The sequence below is a fragment of the Ascaphus truei genome, chromosome 3 (genome assembly GCF_040206685.1).
Source record: "Ascaphus truei isolate aAscTru1 chromosome 3, aAscTru1.hap1, whole genome shotgun sequence".
Taxonomy (NCBI): domain Eukaryota; kingdom Metazoa; phylum Chordata; class Amphibia; order Anura; family Ascaphidae; genus Ascaphus; species Ascaphus truei.
The window spans coordinates 203,927,947-203,946,434 of record NC_134485.1 but is presented as its reverse complement, the minus strand read 5'-3'; the positions used below and the strand labels follow the sequence as shown (position 1 = coordinate 203,946,434).

Sequence of the window (18,488 nt, the reverse complement as noted above, 5' to 3'; positions counted from 1 at the left end):
GTGTGCTGGAATCACACTCAATACTCGCTGTACATTTTATTTTTTGGGGGTGCATTTCTCTCCTGTCTGTACAAGGGAGGACAAAAAGGTGCTTTCCAGTTCTTCTTCACTATTAGTTATTTTTTTCCCTTGCAGAACGTGGTGGCTTTTATTCTATTATTTATTTATTTATTTTGATCAGGAGGGGAGGAGGTGGGGAAGGGGAGAGGGAGAGAGGGGTGGTTGCTGGTGGCTTTGGTGCTGCTGCCTCCTCAGCTGCTGCTGCTGCTGCTGCTGGTGTGGGTGCAATGGATGGCCCACGGTGCAATGGGTTTCGCAAGAAGAGGAGATCTAAATCCCAGAGGGATAGGGAGAGGACACCTCAAGGCGGATTAGGTGTTACTAGAACCGGTTCTTTGCTCTCCTCATCTGGATCTGAGAAAGAAGACAATGGGAACCCGACAGCTACCTCCTTGTCCAGACCAAAACCCCCCAGGAGAAAGAGGAAAGAGTCTTCTTCGGCTGAAGAAGACATCATTGATGGATTTTCAATGGCCAGCTTTGTCACTTTTGAGGCTTTGGAGGTAAGGCGAAAGCTGCTGGGGAAGGGTGTGTGTGTCTATTCGTATGTGGGGGGTTCATTTAAGGTCCTAATGTTTTTCAAATGAGACGGTGGAAAGGAGATCGCCTTTTTATTAACCCTTTAAATTCAAGGTTTGGTATGTTGATGGAGTTATGTCCACCTTGGCAAGCAGGTCCCACTCACATTCCTCCAGCATTGATGGGGTTAATATCCATAGTGTAGCTGCGAATATGGAAATGAGATGTCTGTGCCAGAAGGAATGGGGTAATTGATACATATATGGCAACAACTGGTTATGTATTTGATTGTAGGGTGGCACAGATCTTATCCCGGTTTGCCTTTTTGTATTCTGTGCATTTTTTACTGTGATCACTCTGGGAGTTGCCAGTGCATTGTTGGGAAGGAAAGAATGCTCTTGACTGTGGTCTGTCTGAGATACATATGTATGTATGTGTGTGTGTGTGTGTGTGTGTGTGTGTGTGTGTGTATACATACATACATACATACATACATACATACATACATACATACATACATGTGTGTGGGCTAAAAATGAAAACAATGAACAAAAGTCTTCCTTATTGTGAATGTGCTGGTAGGTGATCCTTCTTACTGGAGGGGTTAATGAGAAAGACCAAATCCTCCCTGCTGACGTCCTGTATAAAAGGCTCGTCCTGCTATTGTCTCTGCAAAAGTGATTTTATTCTGTTTGCTGGTAAAAGGCTTGTGCTATATATCACTTGGACACCTGCAGCGCTTTAACTGCGGGGAATGTGTATATATATTTATATATATATATATGTGACATTTGGAGATGTTCCTTTTTTTCAGGTGGCAACAGATTAGATCAGGTTTGCGGATATGTGCTTGTACAGTATTAAGAAGCAGATTTGAGGGAAACTATCTCTTTGTTTGCTTTGAAACATCTACTGTGTTTTTTTAATATGCTTGTCTCTGGCAGTATCCTGCCTGAAAAAAATGACATGGGGTTGGAATCAAACTTTTCATATTTTTGTGTTTGTTTTGCCTTGTAATTTCTATATATATATATATATATATATATATATATATACAGTATATATACTGGAAGACTTGTAGGTTATGGTGTAGTGTTGGGGCTGAGCTAAGATTCAGTCTGGTTTGTTTTGCCCTGCTGGCTTCAAGCAATCTGGATTCATTGTTCAAGGTTACCTTGCTGTGAAATTCAGTTTGTATGTGGATGGGTGATTTAGGGGATGTCTAATTTTCATCTCCCCTAGTTAAACTATATTCTGAGCAAGAACAAAATGGGTCTTCTTTCAAATTAATGGGGCTTATTCCAGGTCAGGAGGTTATTTCCAGTGTTCCTTTAACTTATTTTTTTTATGCCACCTCCCTCCTTGAATATGTGATGAAACAGCTTTTTTGTTGGCTGTGAAATACTGCTGTGGTTGAAAATAAACATTAGAATATATTCTGCACTGGAACATGTCTCAGAGCGTTTTATATATTGTTATTATGAGTGTATTCCTTTGGCATTGCATGTGTATTTTACATTATATTGCTTTTGACCAATTCATACTTTTCTGGTTACACCATCTGTTATCTATGTTAGCAGAATAAACATCTGTGTTCAGGGTACATTATATATGCATCCACTTGTTTTTGAGAAATACATTCCAGACGTCTAATCTTTTCAATGAAGAAGTTTGGGACTGCAACTTCCCCATAAGTGACTGGGGTCATGGTGCTCTGCATATTGTTACTCTTGGATACTAATGATGTTTAGACGTTTCCAAAACATCACAGCATTTTGATGCCGATAACATAGCCTTTTGGAAAGATGGCCTACATGATATTTATATATAAAGCAGAATGTGTGTAAAATGTACCACCTACACCAAATGCATGACACTTTCTTTTTACAAGTTGGATATATGTGACACGTGTTTTAGATAGTGAGTTAATGCATTCTCATTCCTGGCGGTTTGATTGATGCACATAAAGTAGACAAAACTGATAGCTAGACACGCTAAGATTGATATATACCATTATAACATTCTTCAAGTGACTACTGCCCAACTACGCCTTTTGCTCCAAGTGACAAAGTCCCAATCTACCAGTTGACTCAAAGATGACATAAATTACAGAAATGCCTGCATTTAAGAGATACATATTCTACTAACTACTGTCATTATTCAACTAACATGGTCAGTTAGGGAGGCAAATTCTTTGCCCGTATATTTTTGGTGGCAGGTGTCTTTGGGTGTTTTCCTTGTTAAGGAAAAAAGCTTCATAGAATTGGTGACAATACTATATGTACAATCATAATTTCTTTGGTGCTGCATCACATTGTGTTGTAGAGGGGTTAAAGGCCTTAACTATTGTGTATGAGATATTAGTGTGCTGTTTTTTCCTATTGACATAATTTTACACCATGTTTCTAATATCCTAAATAGCATGGGCTTTGTTTCACATAAAAAAGTATGGCCCCACTATAAATTTAGCAAGTCTAAATGATCAAGTAGCTTGATGTGTTTCAGATGTAACTATTTTGTTCTTAGACATGTATAGCTGTTTTGTACAATCCTCTAAAGCTTTTGGAAGTTCATGAGATAAATACAAAATGTGGACACGTTGCTGTATTAATAATTGTATTACTAAGTAGAATGTGTATGATATAAAACTTCATTTACAAAAACATGATGTACAATTTCTAGTTTCACTTCTATTTCCCACATTAATAAAAAAATGACGTGGTGGCATTATTAAACATTATTTTATTCTGCACGTGGCGAAATTAGTCACATTTAACTTTAAGAGTATTTCATTACTTATTTATAATTAATGTGCAGATATGTACTTGACCTGAGTCAAAGTGTCTTATCATACAGATTTTAATAGTTCATCTTTTCCTACATGAATGACAAAAGACAAAGAGGGTAATTCTTTATGGCCCGAAGAGGCAGCTCGAGCCCTTTTTTTCATACAAAAATCCCCATGGACTTCATTGGGAGTTTTCTGCTGAAAATTTAGAATAAGGCCTAAAGTGATTATATTTAGTAAAAACTACACATAAATCATCTAAATGATGATACTGCTGAAACATAGTGAACTCAGCAGACAAAAACACCATAGAAGCCTAAAAGAAAACCTCTTCAGCTTTTATTATTAATTGTTAGCAAAAATAATGATATCCTACTTTTTTAATGTACAGTATAACATAAATTGTAAAATGATGAAATGTCGTCAAAAGGCAATACAGAGACTGGACAGTCTCTTATGGAATGCACACCTAACTATAACATAAAGCTAGACATTGACCCTGGTATAATGGAAAAGCAGAAGAAAAAGTCATTTGAAAAGGTAATAAGAAACTTCTAAAATCACATGGTATACTGGTGTTTTTCATGGAGGTACATGGAGGACACTGAAGGTTACCCTGAATGGTACCATTTTATGTGCACAATGTTGGAGTTGTCCATGCTATTGTATTTACTTAATGTTACAGATCATAGAAATTGACAATGTTGGACAGTCAACCCTTTTCTGCAAACAGTGGACAGCACATGAGGTTCAAAGGGGGTTTATACTTATTCAAGTGTAGCCATGGTGCCACAGTATGTGGGATGGCTGCTGTAAGCCACCTTGAGAAGTTGTCTACCATCACACCAGCTCTTCTAAACACAACTGTTGCTGCATATGATGGGCAGTTCAGCATCTTAATTCTCCAGCAACTGTAATCTGTGGGGATTGGCTCTTTACATGGGGTAATACTAACTTTAGTGGTCCCTAAACTGTGCCTGTGTTATTCAATACAAGTGTTATAGCCAATGAATCTGTGTTTGCTGTACACTGAAAACTATTTTTATATTAACAGTGACTTTGTGGCTTATCCCTCAGTGTGAATACCGTAGGGCATGCTGAAGGATCTGGAAGGGTTACGGCACTGCTTTTATCTAGTGCTTTTTTCCCCAAACACAAGTACAGTTCAGGGATGCCACCCCAGAGATGCTGCGGCATTGTTGGTGTAAGCATAATGGGAATCCAATAAATAAGAGCAACATACAACAAGGGAGAAATACATTTGATAAAAATTCAAAAATGTTGAAAATGCACTTGCATGTTGGTTGAGATTATCATGTGCAATATTCATGATTCAGAAATAGATTCTACTCAGAGGCCATGCTAAAATATTGCACTCAGGTAAATAGCAACCGAATAAATCCCCAATGAACACTCTTACAAATGTTTGACAACTGTTAGATTGATTGTTGCCAAATTCTAATGACAAACTGTGTATATTCACATGTAATGCATTTCATTACGCTTGTTATTTAGTGTGAGTTATAGTTGATGTATATTACTCACATGATATGGATAATTAATTTTTATATTTTATTTGTTCTCTTGAATGATGGAAGAACAAGGTCCCCTTGAAATAACCATTCCTTTAAAATCTGGTTATATCTTCCCCGATGTATACTATACATCACCTTAATTGTTTGTTTGTTTGTTTGTTTTTACAATATTTCCAATAAAATGGCCTCTTCCCAAAAATTGTGAAAATATGGGCTTGAGAATATATCAGTTACTGGGATATTTCTGTAGAGCAGCTCAGAATAATTGGTTTCTAGCACCTTTTTTTAAAATGCACCAGCAAACTCCATATAGTGATTATGAAAATATTAGGAATAATTCAGAAATATTGACTGGATGAGACTCATGCTTTATCTGCAACATTTGCTAAATCTTGAAATATACAAACCCATTTCTTAGTGTAATGGAAGTAAAACATAGATATTAAGTCATACAAACATCCAGGGCAGCCTTGAATTTGCCCTCTGTATGATGCAGGTCACAGCCTACCATTTAGATTTATGGATCTGTTTGAAACTCAAAGTCCCAGTCTGTCTGTGTATGTTTGGCTCCACAATATCTTTAATTGTCTGCTTGCTGACAATAGTCATACTTGAGTATTTATCATCAGTGCTGTTACTTTTAAAATATATTTTCTCACAAAAAAATGGAGTTTCTTATTTTGTTTCACAGGGCTGTCTATGTTATATTTGCCACATCTGTTGATATATTAATAGTATAGGTGACAAATAATCTCAAAATAACTTAATTGCTGCATCACTACTGCACCTTCCCTCGGATATGATTAAAAAAAATGAAAATCTCTCTCTTTTTTTTATTTTTATTCCTCACATGCAGATTTGACTATTGCCAGTAGCCACTATGTGTTAGGAATGTTAAAATGTGATACTCTGTAGTCTGTGTATGGTAATGTATGTTAAACCAAGTATAGCTGTAATGTTTCAGATATTTACAATCCTGCTGTGAGATGAGTTTCTGCTTTATGTTTTCTTTCCTTTGTTGTTTGTTAGGAATGATCACTCATTGTGAGTGTTGTTAAATATTATCTCAGCCAACTCTTGGTTGCACAGAAGTTTCATTCCTATAAGCAAAGACATGATAAAGTATCAGTGTTACTGTAAAAACTTCTTACCAACACCACATGATTTCTGAGGCCGTCTTCTGTTGTTTTCTTTTGCCAATATAATTAGACAATAGTAATGAACTAGATTTACATGTATTATCTAAGAAATAATTTACTGTCCTCTATATTTAATAGTGTAATGATTTTGCTTCTCAAATAAAGAATAAAACAAATGTTAAAATGTAGACCAGTCCCTGAAAGGTACCTGCAACAATACTTGTGGTACAATACATGTTCAACATAGGAGTTCTGTCCTTATACATAGTTGGTATACAAACAGTTGAGTAATTGTGAACAGTAAGGATGTTGCTATATACCATGCAAAGGTTTGTGGAAGAAAACCTCAGTTTTATTAGGCAAAAAAAGCTGACATATGTTGCCATATGTACAGAACAGAAATACATTCTTACAGAAGTATTTTATGTAATAAAACCTAAATTCCTAAAATAAGCTGTCTGGTGTAATATATTGAGGCAAGAGGACATTAATAGAGATTTCAAATATCTCATTCTCACAACATAGATTGAGAGTATAAAAGACCTTAAGATGCAGGTACTGTATTAAATAGGTTCCGGATGGTACAGCATACAACAGGTGTTGCCACGTGAAGCATATCAGTTTGGTCAGGGCCTAATAAATCTTGTTTTTCCAGAATAACTGATGCAGCAACTGTTCATAAATGACACTACTGTACATTTCTGGAGTTACAGAAGGTCCCATGTGATTTGTGATTATAGGAACTTGTTACCCTGAGTTTGGGAGATTCCTTTGTAGACACTTTGGCTTGCTTCGGACAGTATAGAATTACCCCCTTAGACTTCCACCTTGTGAACATAACATGTTTGGTCTGTGATGGGAAAATTGCTACCTCATAATTTCTCACTGTAGCTTCTGTCCTGTGCATGGGATTTGAGGTAGCCGACACCATAAATAATCTGATTTGTGCAGCTCCCACTTTCTTGTCAATTTGTTTGTTGTTTGACTTGGCTGAAAGCCACCGAGCAGACTGCTTCAGAAAACTCCAGCCTTATAAAACCCAGCACTGTGAAATGGATACTGTGAAAAATCCCGTTTGTTATTAATGGATTGCCAAATGTAGGTGGGGATTCATTTTCCTGTAATGGAAGATTCCTTCCCAGCACTTCATGGTATCTCAGGCAGCGTTCTGTCATTTCTTTTGACAATGTAATGGGTTGACAGTAATAAAAGTCACTTTGTAACAATGAGACCTAAGGAGTTTGCTCTGTATGCCACTTCAGTGCCTTCCAGGTCATACAGTACCTGCACTGGGTGTTGGCAACAACAGAGTGCAAGGTTCAGCATGTACTCTTTCTGGATGTCACCAGATGCAAGAAGAATCACTGACGTGTAACATCCTGCATTGCATTTGCATAGAACAATAACTGAACCTGGAAAATAAATGATTTGAAGTGATAGTGTGATTTGTTGGTTAGGTGTTACAAATTAGGCCATTATTTTTTTTTTTCACAGCGCAGTTTTATGCAACATAGACAAAATGGATTCTTGAATCACATGAGACATTTCTGCTATGGCAAAGTATACAGTGCTTTGCAATACCAGTGTAAAAAAAAACTTGGTGTATGACTTTATTTAATATTAACTGTGACAGAGCAATTTGGAGGACTAGTCATAACGGAAAGGGACAAAAAAATGTTACCTATAAAACAGAAATTAACTAAACGGCAGTGGTAAGGTCTCTATGTTTTTAGGACTTTTTAGATCAGGGATTAGACAGTGGATTGAGTTAAGTGTTGCTCAAATTTCATGTTCTATTCCAAAATTATACGTACAGTACTCTCAATAGAATATGCAACTAGAGTGGAAAGCATAGTGCATATCAATACAAAGCATTGATTAAAACAGCAGGTCCACTAAAAATATTTTAGAAAGAAACAGGAAACTAAAGCATTTATTATTTGTGGCATTTCATGTTTTGAAGTTAGTTTGATTTCAAAGCATTTAAAAAGCAACATTTAATGCAAAGTTGGGCAACTCCAGTCCTCATGGGCAATAAACAGGTCAGGTTTTCAAGATATCCCTGCTTCGGCACTGGTGGTGCAGTCTTCAATTGACCCATTGATTGAGCCACATGTACTGTAGCAAGTATAATTTGAAAACCTGACCTGTTGGTGGCCCTTGATGACTGGACTTGTCCACCACTCCTGATCTAATGCTAAATGCTCAAACATTTATCTCCATGGCAATCTCCTATGCATGATTTTAACCCAGAATGAAGTCAATTTGAAGGCACTCGATTCTATCTAAAACATATGAAAACATTGAACTACAATGCCAGGACTCCTGAAATCAATGAAAGATCGATTAAAAGCAAGCATGAGGGCGTTGGGTATAAAGGCGGTATGTGAGTACCTACCACACCATTTTATCATAACACGATTTCAATATGACTTCACATACTACTTCAAACTATTGATCAATTGTGAATCATAGTGTGACTATATCAAATATTTACACAGTAGGCTTAATTTTGGTTTTGTAGTTCTTTTGGATTAAACATAATGGAAAAGTTTTAATTGCACTACAATGTGGTATATTGAATCGCTAACCATATTGGATTTATTTTGCCTATGAATATATAAGTTACAGTTTGTTGAAATAGACCTTCTTTCAAAAATAAGACACATTTTGAATTTAACCTTACAATACTGCAGCATTTGAGTTAAAGCAGTGATCCCCCCAAAATGATTTTTATTTATACCTTAATAGATCTTGGGGCTTCCACAGAGCTCAAACTCGTTACTCCAACCTCAAAGCCCCCCTGGTTGCCAGAACAATTAAGTTTTCATATTTGAAAAACATACATGCAAAACAACTACAAGTATGGCCTCCCTATAGAAAGCAGCAAAGTCATCATGGCGCTGCACCTTTTTATTTGTGACCCTGGTGGCCATATTCATAGTTTACTGAGTAGTCCAGCCTGGCGGCCAGGTTGACCTCTCGAACAACACCTGTTCGGAAGATTCAGGGATTCAATTAGCAGCTACCAAGGGGACCATGGAAATGAGAGCAGTGTGATTGAACTGTGCAGGAACCCACCCAGAGTTTCTAATGTTAGAAAATCTCCACCCCGGCAATAACCCCCCCCAAAAAACAACCAAAAAAAAAGATTATTATTATCGTTTATTTATGACTCGCCCTACCTATTACACAGCGCCATACAATGGGGTTCAGAGACGATAACCATAACATCAATATACATTAGTACAGTAGGTAAGGACAGGGGCACTGCTCAGAGGAGCTTGCAATCTATAAGAAGGGGTGGGGAAGTGGAAACATAAGGTACAGCAGGAGAAGAAGGTTGCCGTCTTCCTGTGAGCTTCTCGCTGTTTGAGATAGTTGGCGTTGGGAGAAGTAAATTAGATTCTGAAGAAGCGAAGATAAAGCATCACAAGCAAGTTAATGTATGAAGAAGGAACGGCTTAATTATACATCTATAATGTTTTACCCAAGACCAAGACCAGTACCGGGGCTGCTTCGACATCACATGTAGGCTTGTTCCCACATTGTTCAAATGGAGTGTTCCACAATCGGGTACATGTGCCCCTCTTCTTGTGTAAGAAATATCATGAGCATAACCAGTTCATATTTGTCTGCAAAGAAACCATAAGCATTGTTTAAATACTGCAGCATATTGTGCCTAAGGGAATGCCATTTAAATGAACTCATGTTAATAAAATGTAAACCGCACAATTTAATTAGAATCACTATATATACAATACACTATGTACAATAGAATACACTACAGCAAGTAAAAAGGACACACTCAGTGATAGAAAGCAACGCTTAATGCACCTACAAAAATTATAAATTGCGTATGCGCAACAAAAGTGGAGAAAGGTGTTTTAATTATAATTAACTCAATATTGACTATTATCACTTCACTTTGTTAATTTACCACATGTCTTATGACAGGAATTTTGGTGACTGCATGATGAAGATATTTGAGCGATAAATTATGATAAAAATTCTGCCTTACTGCTGTTATAACCTGAGTAAGCATCTGAGGTTGTTGTTATTAAGACAATGTAAACTAAACCACAATAGTAACTTCAATGGTACATCATTAATGAACATTTGCAATCTTGAGAGGACGAGAGAAAAGCAGTTTATGGTCCGAGGTTGTGAAGTAAAACGATAAGATATCATCTTAGCTTGTAAAGTCTCTTCTAAGCCTATCTTTTAAAGTGTTAATTATTCTAAATTGCAGACACTTGAGTGAAGTTGAATGCAAAAGCGGCTTAGAACAGTGTCGTAAAACATGATTGTTTATATTTGATAAACATGGTGCTAATTTTTCACCTGGGAATATTGTCAACCCTCAGTGATAACATTGGAACACTTAAAAAAAAAAATATATATATATATATATTTTTTTTATATATATATAGGCATACATTACCGTTCCGAGGTCTGGTAAGCAAGAGACAGCACTCAATTGTACCGTAGAAGTATCAAAAGTGTATTAGTGATAGCAGTGATACATCAAGAAACCCAACGTTTCGGTCCTACAGAATGGGACCTTCCTCAGGGGGATATAAGGGGAGAATAACAAAAAACACCACATATATATATACATCAAACACTGTCAGCCAATTAACCAATCACCATCACCCAATTAAAATAAACACATAGAACCTGCAACAGTGACGTCATGTGTTGACTACACTTACATAAGATACCTCCATATTGCTAATGTCACTGATCGCCCAGCTGTGTAATGCAAAAGGCGTCCCTAGCAACCCCTCTGTATACAACAGGTTGACAGAAAGCTGCATATGGCGAATCGCGCATGTGCATTTGGAGACAGTTCCCTGCTCTATATGGAGGCTTCCCCTGCCAAGACTGCAGCGCTAGCGGATGTCTAACCATAGTTAAACTAATCACCTGTCTCGGGAGAGATGTGCCAGTGTGGTGGGATGTGTGTATGCCAGTGAGTGCTGCTGCTTACCCCGTAGCTTCTCATCGGTGTTGCCGATCGTATCCCGCGCATGCGCATAGTGGAGGCTTCCCATAGTAGTCATAGAAACCAATGTACCCGCAGAGCATAGCGTACAGCTAAGCTGATCCCTGCTGCACGTGACAGGGACTGCACGGAGTGGGTATCTTGAGTAATGAAAGCAGGTGGCGTCTAAATAAATAATAAATAATAAATAATAGAACCAAGGATGTGTGAGTGTGGAGGAGCATGTGGGGGTTGCTATGGTGAGGATCATGAAGGAATAACCATACTGATGTTGATAGAGGGCAGAACCAGGCAGTATCATATGTATCATAGGAACACTATGAGCACTGTTCTATTCTAAATAGAAGAGGGTTGTAATTGGATAACTACAAGGGAAATCTGCCTAATGAGTAACTAAATAATAGTAATAAATAACAAGACGAGATGTGTAAGCATACAGGCAAAAAAAATGCAGCATGAGAACCCGCATTATGGTACACAGCAAAATGGAAGTTAATGTCTATTAGTCCAAATATGTATATGTCCATATGTACCACCAGGGCCTGACCTAGAGGAAGCAACTCAGCTTTAAATCTTCGTTAAGTCCTTTAGAGGTCATTGTGCTCAGAGATAGCCTTAGCTTCCAGCTGAAATAGTAGCTTGTTCCTGTCGCCACCCCTTATGGGGGCACGGACCTCTATGATGGGCATGCATCTTAGGGTTGCTAGATTGTGATTGTGCTTCCTGAAGTGCCGTGCCACTAGTTGGTGCTTCAGGTCGTCATCGTTTTCTGCACTCTGTAGTGCTTTCCTGATTGCGCATCGGTGAATGCTAATGCATTCCATTATCATTATCATCGTCTTTCCTATGTAGTAGAGCCCACACGGGCATTTGATGAAATACACTACGTATTTGGACTCACAGTTCAGGTATTGTTTGAGCTTAATAGGTTTGCCATTCTGAGGGTGCGCAAAAGTGCTGCCCGTCTGCATAAACTGACAATTGGAGCAGCCATGACACCTGTAGGACCCGGGTTTTCTAGCCAAACCAGGTCTTGGTGGGCATGTACTTGTCGACAGGATCGGAGTGTGTAAGCAGGTCTCACACATTTCTACCTCTTCTGTAACAAAACAGGGGTGGAGCCTTAAAGTCTTTCTCAATCTTTCGGTCATTGGCCAATATATGCCAGTTTTGCTGAATAGAGCTTTTGATGTGCCCAGAGGCAGTGCTGTAGATACTGACAACCTTGCATAGGTCAGAGTCAGCAGTCCTTATTGTTGGTGATAACAGCTCCTCCCAATATATATATATATATATATATATTACACTTATTTATAATTTAGAATTAACTTGTAAAATAGTAAGAAATCTGTTCTTTTTTAAATAATTTTCTGCTTAAATTTTAGGGTTGGGAGTTCTTATTTAATTCTTTACAGAAGCAAACTAGAGAAATAGATAGACTATGTTGAATATTTGCATGCCTACCGATTTAAGTCACATATTGTTTGAGGGCCACTTCCTGAGTTTACGACAAATATGGCATGGGTCAACATGTATTCAAGCCACTCATGCTGGACTTCTATAAGTCCATGAGATATTTACAAAGACTACCCAGGGGAAAGAGCAGAGATAGAATGTCTGGGTACAGTTCACACTCATTCCTTAGCAAAGCACAACTAACTCCTTTTCATACAAAGGCTGTGTCCCCGATGGCGCTGACCATTCTGATGCTTGACAACGGTGACGTCACCAACTCTCTAAGCATAAGCGCTGGGTGTCCTGTATATTTTGCAAGGGCGCGCGTGGGGGCATTGGGGGCATGTTGAGCGCGCTTCAAAGTCACTTTTTTTGGTCTCCTCAAGCGCCAAGCTTGGGAGAGCATGTGTGCCCACGCACGAGCGCGCTCATGTCGCGTGAGCGGAGACTTCCACATAAAGACTAAAATAAGTCAAAGCGGCAAGCGCTGAGTGCACAGCATGCTCAGCCCCAGCATGGACGCAGCCTAACAATCTACATCCCCTTACTACATCAGGGGCCTGCAAAGCATTTGTTCTTTCTCTGGCTTAGAATTTGTTATCTAACTTTTAAGCCCAATAGATGTTAACAAACTGCAAAGATTTCTCTTATTTTTATTTTATAAATAAAATGACATTCAAATGAATATAAATTGAGAGACTTAGCTGTATAGTGGGCTTTTTCTTTATCTTTAAGCAGAACCTTGATTACCATTCTTATCCTAGACAGATTTTTCCTCCTTTCCTCCCCTTACTCTCTACGCTCATTTTTTTGCCATGAAGAATAATCCAGGGATAACATTTGCTCTGTGTTCTTATGACTTTTCTCTGTTGGCTGCCCAACGGGGAAGCAGTCATGTTCAGATGAAGACTAAACACGGAGCTTTCAAAATCTGTTTCTTTTGGACTTGAGTTAGGGAAAGCTTTACCATCTCAGTGTCATAAATAATATAAAGACAGGTTTAGTCTCCGGCGATATATCATTTTTCACTCTGCATCACACTGTACAGTAAGAGCACACTGAATTTTGAAACTCCCAAGAACTGGAACAGCAGCAGTTGAATATGTTTTTGTTATTTTGTACTGGATCGCACTGTGACTTATTTTGGTTAAAGCTACAGACATTTGGATACAGTACATTAACCCATTTCAATAACAAGGCGTTACTCTGCACACGTAATTCACATGACTGCCATTTACACCCTGAACATGATTGTTTTCTATGACCCAACCAGTGCTCAAAGTGGACAGAAAAAGTAGTCCTCTATCACATCTTTCTGAGGCTATTCCACAAATTCGCCGCCCGTTCCATGAAGTAGTGCTTCCTCACATTTCCCCTGTCAACTCTCACCGATAATTTGTGACTTTCACTGATTTAAAGTCAATCTCACTGATTTTTAGCTTCAGCAGTCTCATAAAGTCCAATGAAGTCCTACTGATAAACCACCTCCCCCCACCCGCCGCAAGCACTTTTCCATTAAAATTACTCTTTTTGGTTCAGACACCCCAAATCTCACTGAATTCAGTTGTTGGAGGTTGACATTTCTCACATTGGGGCAGAGCTCTTTGGACTGCAGTTAAGAAAGATTGGAGAAATACTTGTAAAAAATGGAAGGAGGGCTTTCTAAAATAAACTCCTATTTCTTTAAGGAAATGCCTATTTCTTAAAAGATAGGGGGGACTTGTAAGCTGGTAAATTAAGAAACAAGTAGTGATAGTCAAGCTGTTAAAGTAATAAAGTGACGATTTGCAATCACCAAATAATTCTAGCTTCCTTTACTTACTGGTGTCCTACTGCATGCTCTTCGAATCAAGTGTCTAGGAGATCTCCTCCTATTTGATAAACAACTCCAGTCACTGATGAATGTCAGAGGATGTTGAGGTGATTGATGTTATTGGCGTGATTGATTATAGTGGGTCTCCTGAAAATAACTGCTTCTTTGGACTATAATTGAAAATACTATAACCCAAAAGTTAGCCCCATCGTGGGCATGGGGATGAACTGAGGATGTCATCTGTAATGCAATAATAGTAGAAGTAGATATTATAACTCTCAACTATGGTTCACATGAGTATTTAATTATAGATCAATAATTCAATTTTTGGATTGCTTTGTACTATAACTAAGCTCCCTTTTCCTTTTTATTCTATAGCAATAAAATTAACAACCCTCTCACAAACCATTATCTTATATATATTTATATATGTGTGTGCTCTGTTTATACCATTATAAACAAATTATGATGATAATAATATTTCCGCGTGAATGTAACATTCAACTGCATATATAACAAATCATTGGTTTACCGATGTATCTGTTATAACAGGCCGGAACTATTAAGGGATTCATTTTAGTTGCGATAAATAAATTGCCAGTGCCTTCCTTATAGATATGTTGACTGCTTAACTGCAGAAGGGATAGTGAAGCGCTTAGAGTTATAGCAGCAACCCTTATAGTAACAATTATAGCATAGCCACCCTTCTTTCAGCAGCAAGTGGGTTAATAATTGAAATATTGTATCCATGTGCGTGCACGTATCCCAGTCAGTGGAATGTACAGAACCTTTTTACAATACTACTGTTGTTATTTTAACTGTGGAGAAATAATACAATAGAATTATGTAGCTTGGCAGCTGGGTCTGCTAGTCTTAAACAAGTACATTTTAATGAGTTGAGAAATCCAGAAGATGCATCTGGTTGATTGACTTGCCAAGTTTTCAACCTTAGAATATGTGTTTAAAAAATAATGAATTCTACAAAAGTAGATACTGTATTATTGTTAGTAATTTTTTCCTAATAGGTGCTTGTGGCCATAATGGTCAAAGAGCAAGTAAGGTACTTCGTAGCAGAAAAATAATCCAAAGATTAAAGCGGAGCACAGCTGCAAGGATGGGGCCAGCACCAATAAAATAGGTTAAAAAATTAAACTTTAATGAACATAGTCACGGGGAACAAGAATACACACTCTTACGCGTTTCAGGCAAACGCCCTTTTTCAAAGAGTAGATTCGCATCTGTTCATACTCACGGTCTTATAGATGATCCCCCGCCTCCAAACACTGATGACGCAGTATGGATTTGGTGCGAAAAACACGCCCACAGATCTCATTGGAGGGAGCTATCTTCCAATCAGCTGTCTGAAATGGAAGGTGCGTCCTGTGTGGACGGGAGAACATGTATAGAGAAACCGGGAGTAGATCTATATTACTGACATGAACAGAATAAGACAAAAAATACAATAAATTTACACAATAGCATCTAATAATCAACAACAATCTATTATAAAACGGCGAATTAGTTTCTTATATGGCTGCAAGACATAGAATAGATGGATAAACGAAAATAGATATCTCTAAACTCTACAATAGTATAATCATATGAAATGATAAAACTATGAATATAGAAATGAAAATTAAAAATAAAAAATAATAATAGAGTTTAGAGATATCTATTTTTATGTTCCCAACCCTTCGTATGAAAAAATCAATATTTTTTGCATACTGAAAAGATTGTTGAGGTTACATGACCAACTATGAATATTGTCTGGCAACTAAATACAATTTTAAGTTATTCTGAAAAAACTGTATTAATTTAACATGATACACCGCAGAATAGACACAGAAATATTGTTTAGCATAGTTTAAAAATGTTATTGAAAATATATTATTTGACTACGCAGGAGGCAATCACCTCTGGCAGGTGCCTATTCCAATTTTGCTCCACTTGCATCAGTGAGCATTTGTGTTATAGTAGTGAGGGGAACAGATAACACAATAATATGAGATTAAACATTTCAAAATTCTCAGACAAGCTTCCTTTCTCTTTGTGCCCTCTATAATCCATCAGATTCCCAGGATGAATGATTACGTACACAAGTATACACTTATCAGAAATGCACATGCATGGTTTGTTGGATATGAACAAACACAGCCTGGCTAGGGTGCACTGAGAAGAACAATTGTAGATTGCTTCCTTAACTTCAGATTATATTGAAAGTATGTATTTTTTATTATGGAGATGTATTTGTAGGTGATGAGAATCCAAGTAGCCCAACACAAGAAATAAACTGCTAGTTTTACAAAACTGAACAGCATATGCAAGGTGTGGACATTTAATAGCTTTCCACTTAAAAAGAAGAAAGATCTAGGGACATTATAAATTATTAAACTGCAGCAAAAGTAACAGAAACATAGGCATAAAAATATGCTCTTTAATTTCCCTTTGGCTACATACTACAGGGAAAGTGAACATATTGCTCACTATGAGCACTGAGTGTTCTTTGCTTTGGTCTGAGGAGCATTTCTACTGTATGAGCATAATTAAAAGACAGAAATACATTTTGCCTTCAAAGTATGAAAGAATGCGATAAATATTTGACTTGGAAGCCTTTATTTAATGTATCATAATGAAGCTTTTAAATAGTTGATGAACAGTTGCTTAAGGCAGGGGTGCGCAATCTTTCCCTGTCTGCTTCCCTCCCTGCTCGTGCTCACCACCCCCCCTTTACCTTGTCTCCGACTCTCAGCGTCAAATGACGCCGCAGGGTCACGTGACATCACATCGCCATGGCAATGTGGCGTCACGTGACAATGCCGCTGCTTCGCCGAAGACAAGGTAAGTGAAGTTGTAGAGGCCACACGCGATCCCCCGGCATTAATTTAAATGCCTTGGGGGAAGAGCGCAGGGCCTGTGTAACCGCCGTGCCCCCCCGTTTGCGCACCCCTGGCTTAAGGTATAATTGTTGAATTGTTTCTTAGATCCCCAAATCTGCATTTACTGCATAATATCGTGTTACAAGTGAACAATCTGGTGACTATGGCAGTGCATTTACTCATGTTTATGGCGTATACCGACACAAAAGTTATTTTAATTATTTTTGGTTTTGCTTTTGAATGATTGAAACAGAACATCTTGCTCTCTCACCTATAATACTTCAGAGATGTGAAGGATTTAGTCCACTATTATCCGGCTTATTATAGGTCTACTGGCAATTCAAAGGATTTTTCTTTAACACGTAGACGCACATTTGTGATCTAACCAGCCTTAGGAACAAGGCAAGGGTGAAATTAGACCATATTATTACTGACAAGAAGGTACAGTAAAAGAAGTGACAACAATTTAAGCAATAAAATACCGGCCCCAGATAGCTTTAATTATCCTTGTTAAACAGAAGTCCGCAAAAATGTTGCTACTACTCATGACATCAGTGTCAGATATCATTCTAACGGGATTTATTCCCCGCTTTGTGTATCATGGGTTAACTTCCCATACTTATAAAGCAGGTACACGGTAACTTTATTTAATTAAGACATACATATATATATATATATATACATATATATATATATATATATATATAGGGTAGATCCTCAGAAGTACGCTAAATAAGGGCAAATGACATTGTGCTGATAGGGGCAATATGGCTCTTCTAATAAAGGTAAAGCCCATCCATTGCCCTATTGTTTGGATGAATATACAGGTTAGCCTGGTATATTCATCCTATCGTGGCTTATCTGGCCAAATATATTATGTGAATGGATATATGTAAACCTTTATTTTCTATGTGTAATGTAACTGCAAGCATAAAAAATGTCTTTTAAAGCATAGCCAATGTCTCTGGACATGCAGGGATGAGAACCCCTTTGTTCAGCCCTCATGTCTGGAGAAATGGCTGTTGTTGTGACTGGAGGGGGAGGGGTGTGTACTCTGTCCTGGTTATCTGTGACTCTGAGGGCAGGGCCATTGTTCAGGTCAGACTGAGTAATCAATCTCCACAGGAGGTATCCAGCTGAAACGGGGCCCTTGATGGTTTAAGGTCCAACTGACTCAGGTTAGTTGGTTTGAATTTCCAACAGCCCTGATTGACCTAGGTAGCTTGCTCTGCGATTGGCCCACATAGCATCCATGCTGTGATTGTTCACCACTCTTTCTCCATGATTTCCTACAG

The 18,488-nt window shown here is 37.9% G+C and overlaps 1 protein-coding gene across 4 annotated transcripts in view; it reads left to right on the top strand.

Moving 5' to 3' along the window:
• The first annotated feature begins 221 nt into the window (after window positions 1-221).
• The window catches only part of AUTS2 (activator of transcription and developmental regulator AUTS2), a 1,404,533-nt gene continuing 1,386,266 nt past the window's right edge, over window positions 222-18,488 (top strand). Inside the window, exon 1 of one of the 4 annotated variants that reach the window (XM_075589952.1) lies at window positions 222-563. In XM_075589952.1, the coding sequence (XP_075446067.1) occupies window positions 288-563 (276 nt within the window). In that variant the 5' untranslated portion in view covers window positions 222-287. The remainder of the gene's footprint in view (window positions 564-18,488) is intronic. The other 3 variants (XM_075589953.1, XM_075589951.1, XM_075589954.1) reach the window with 3 other exon arrangements.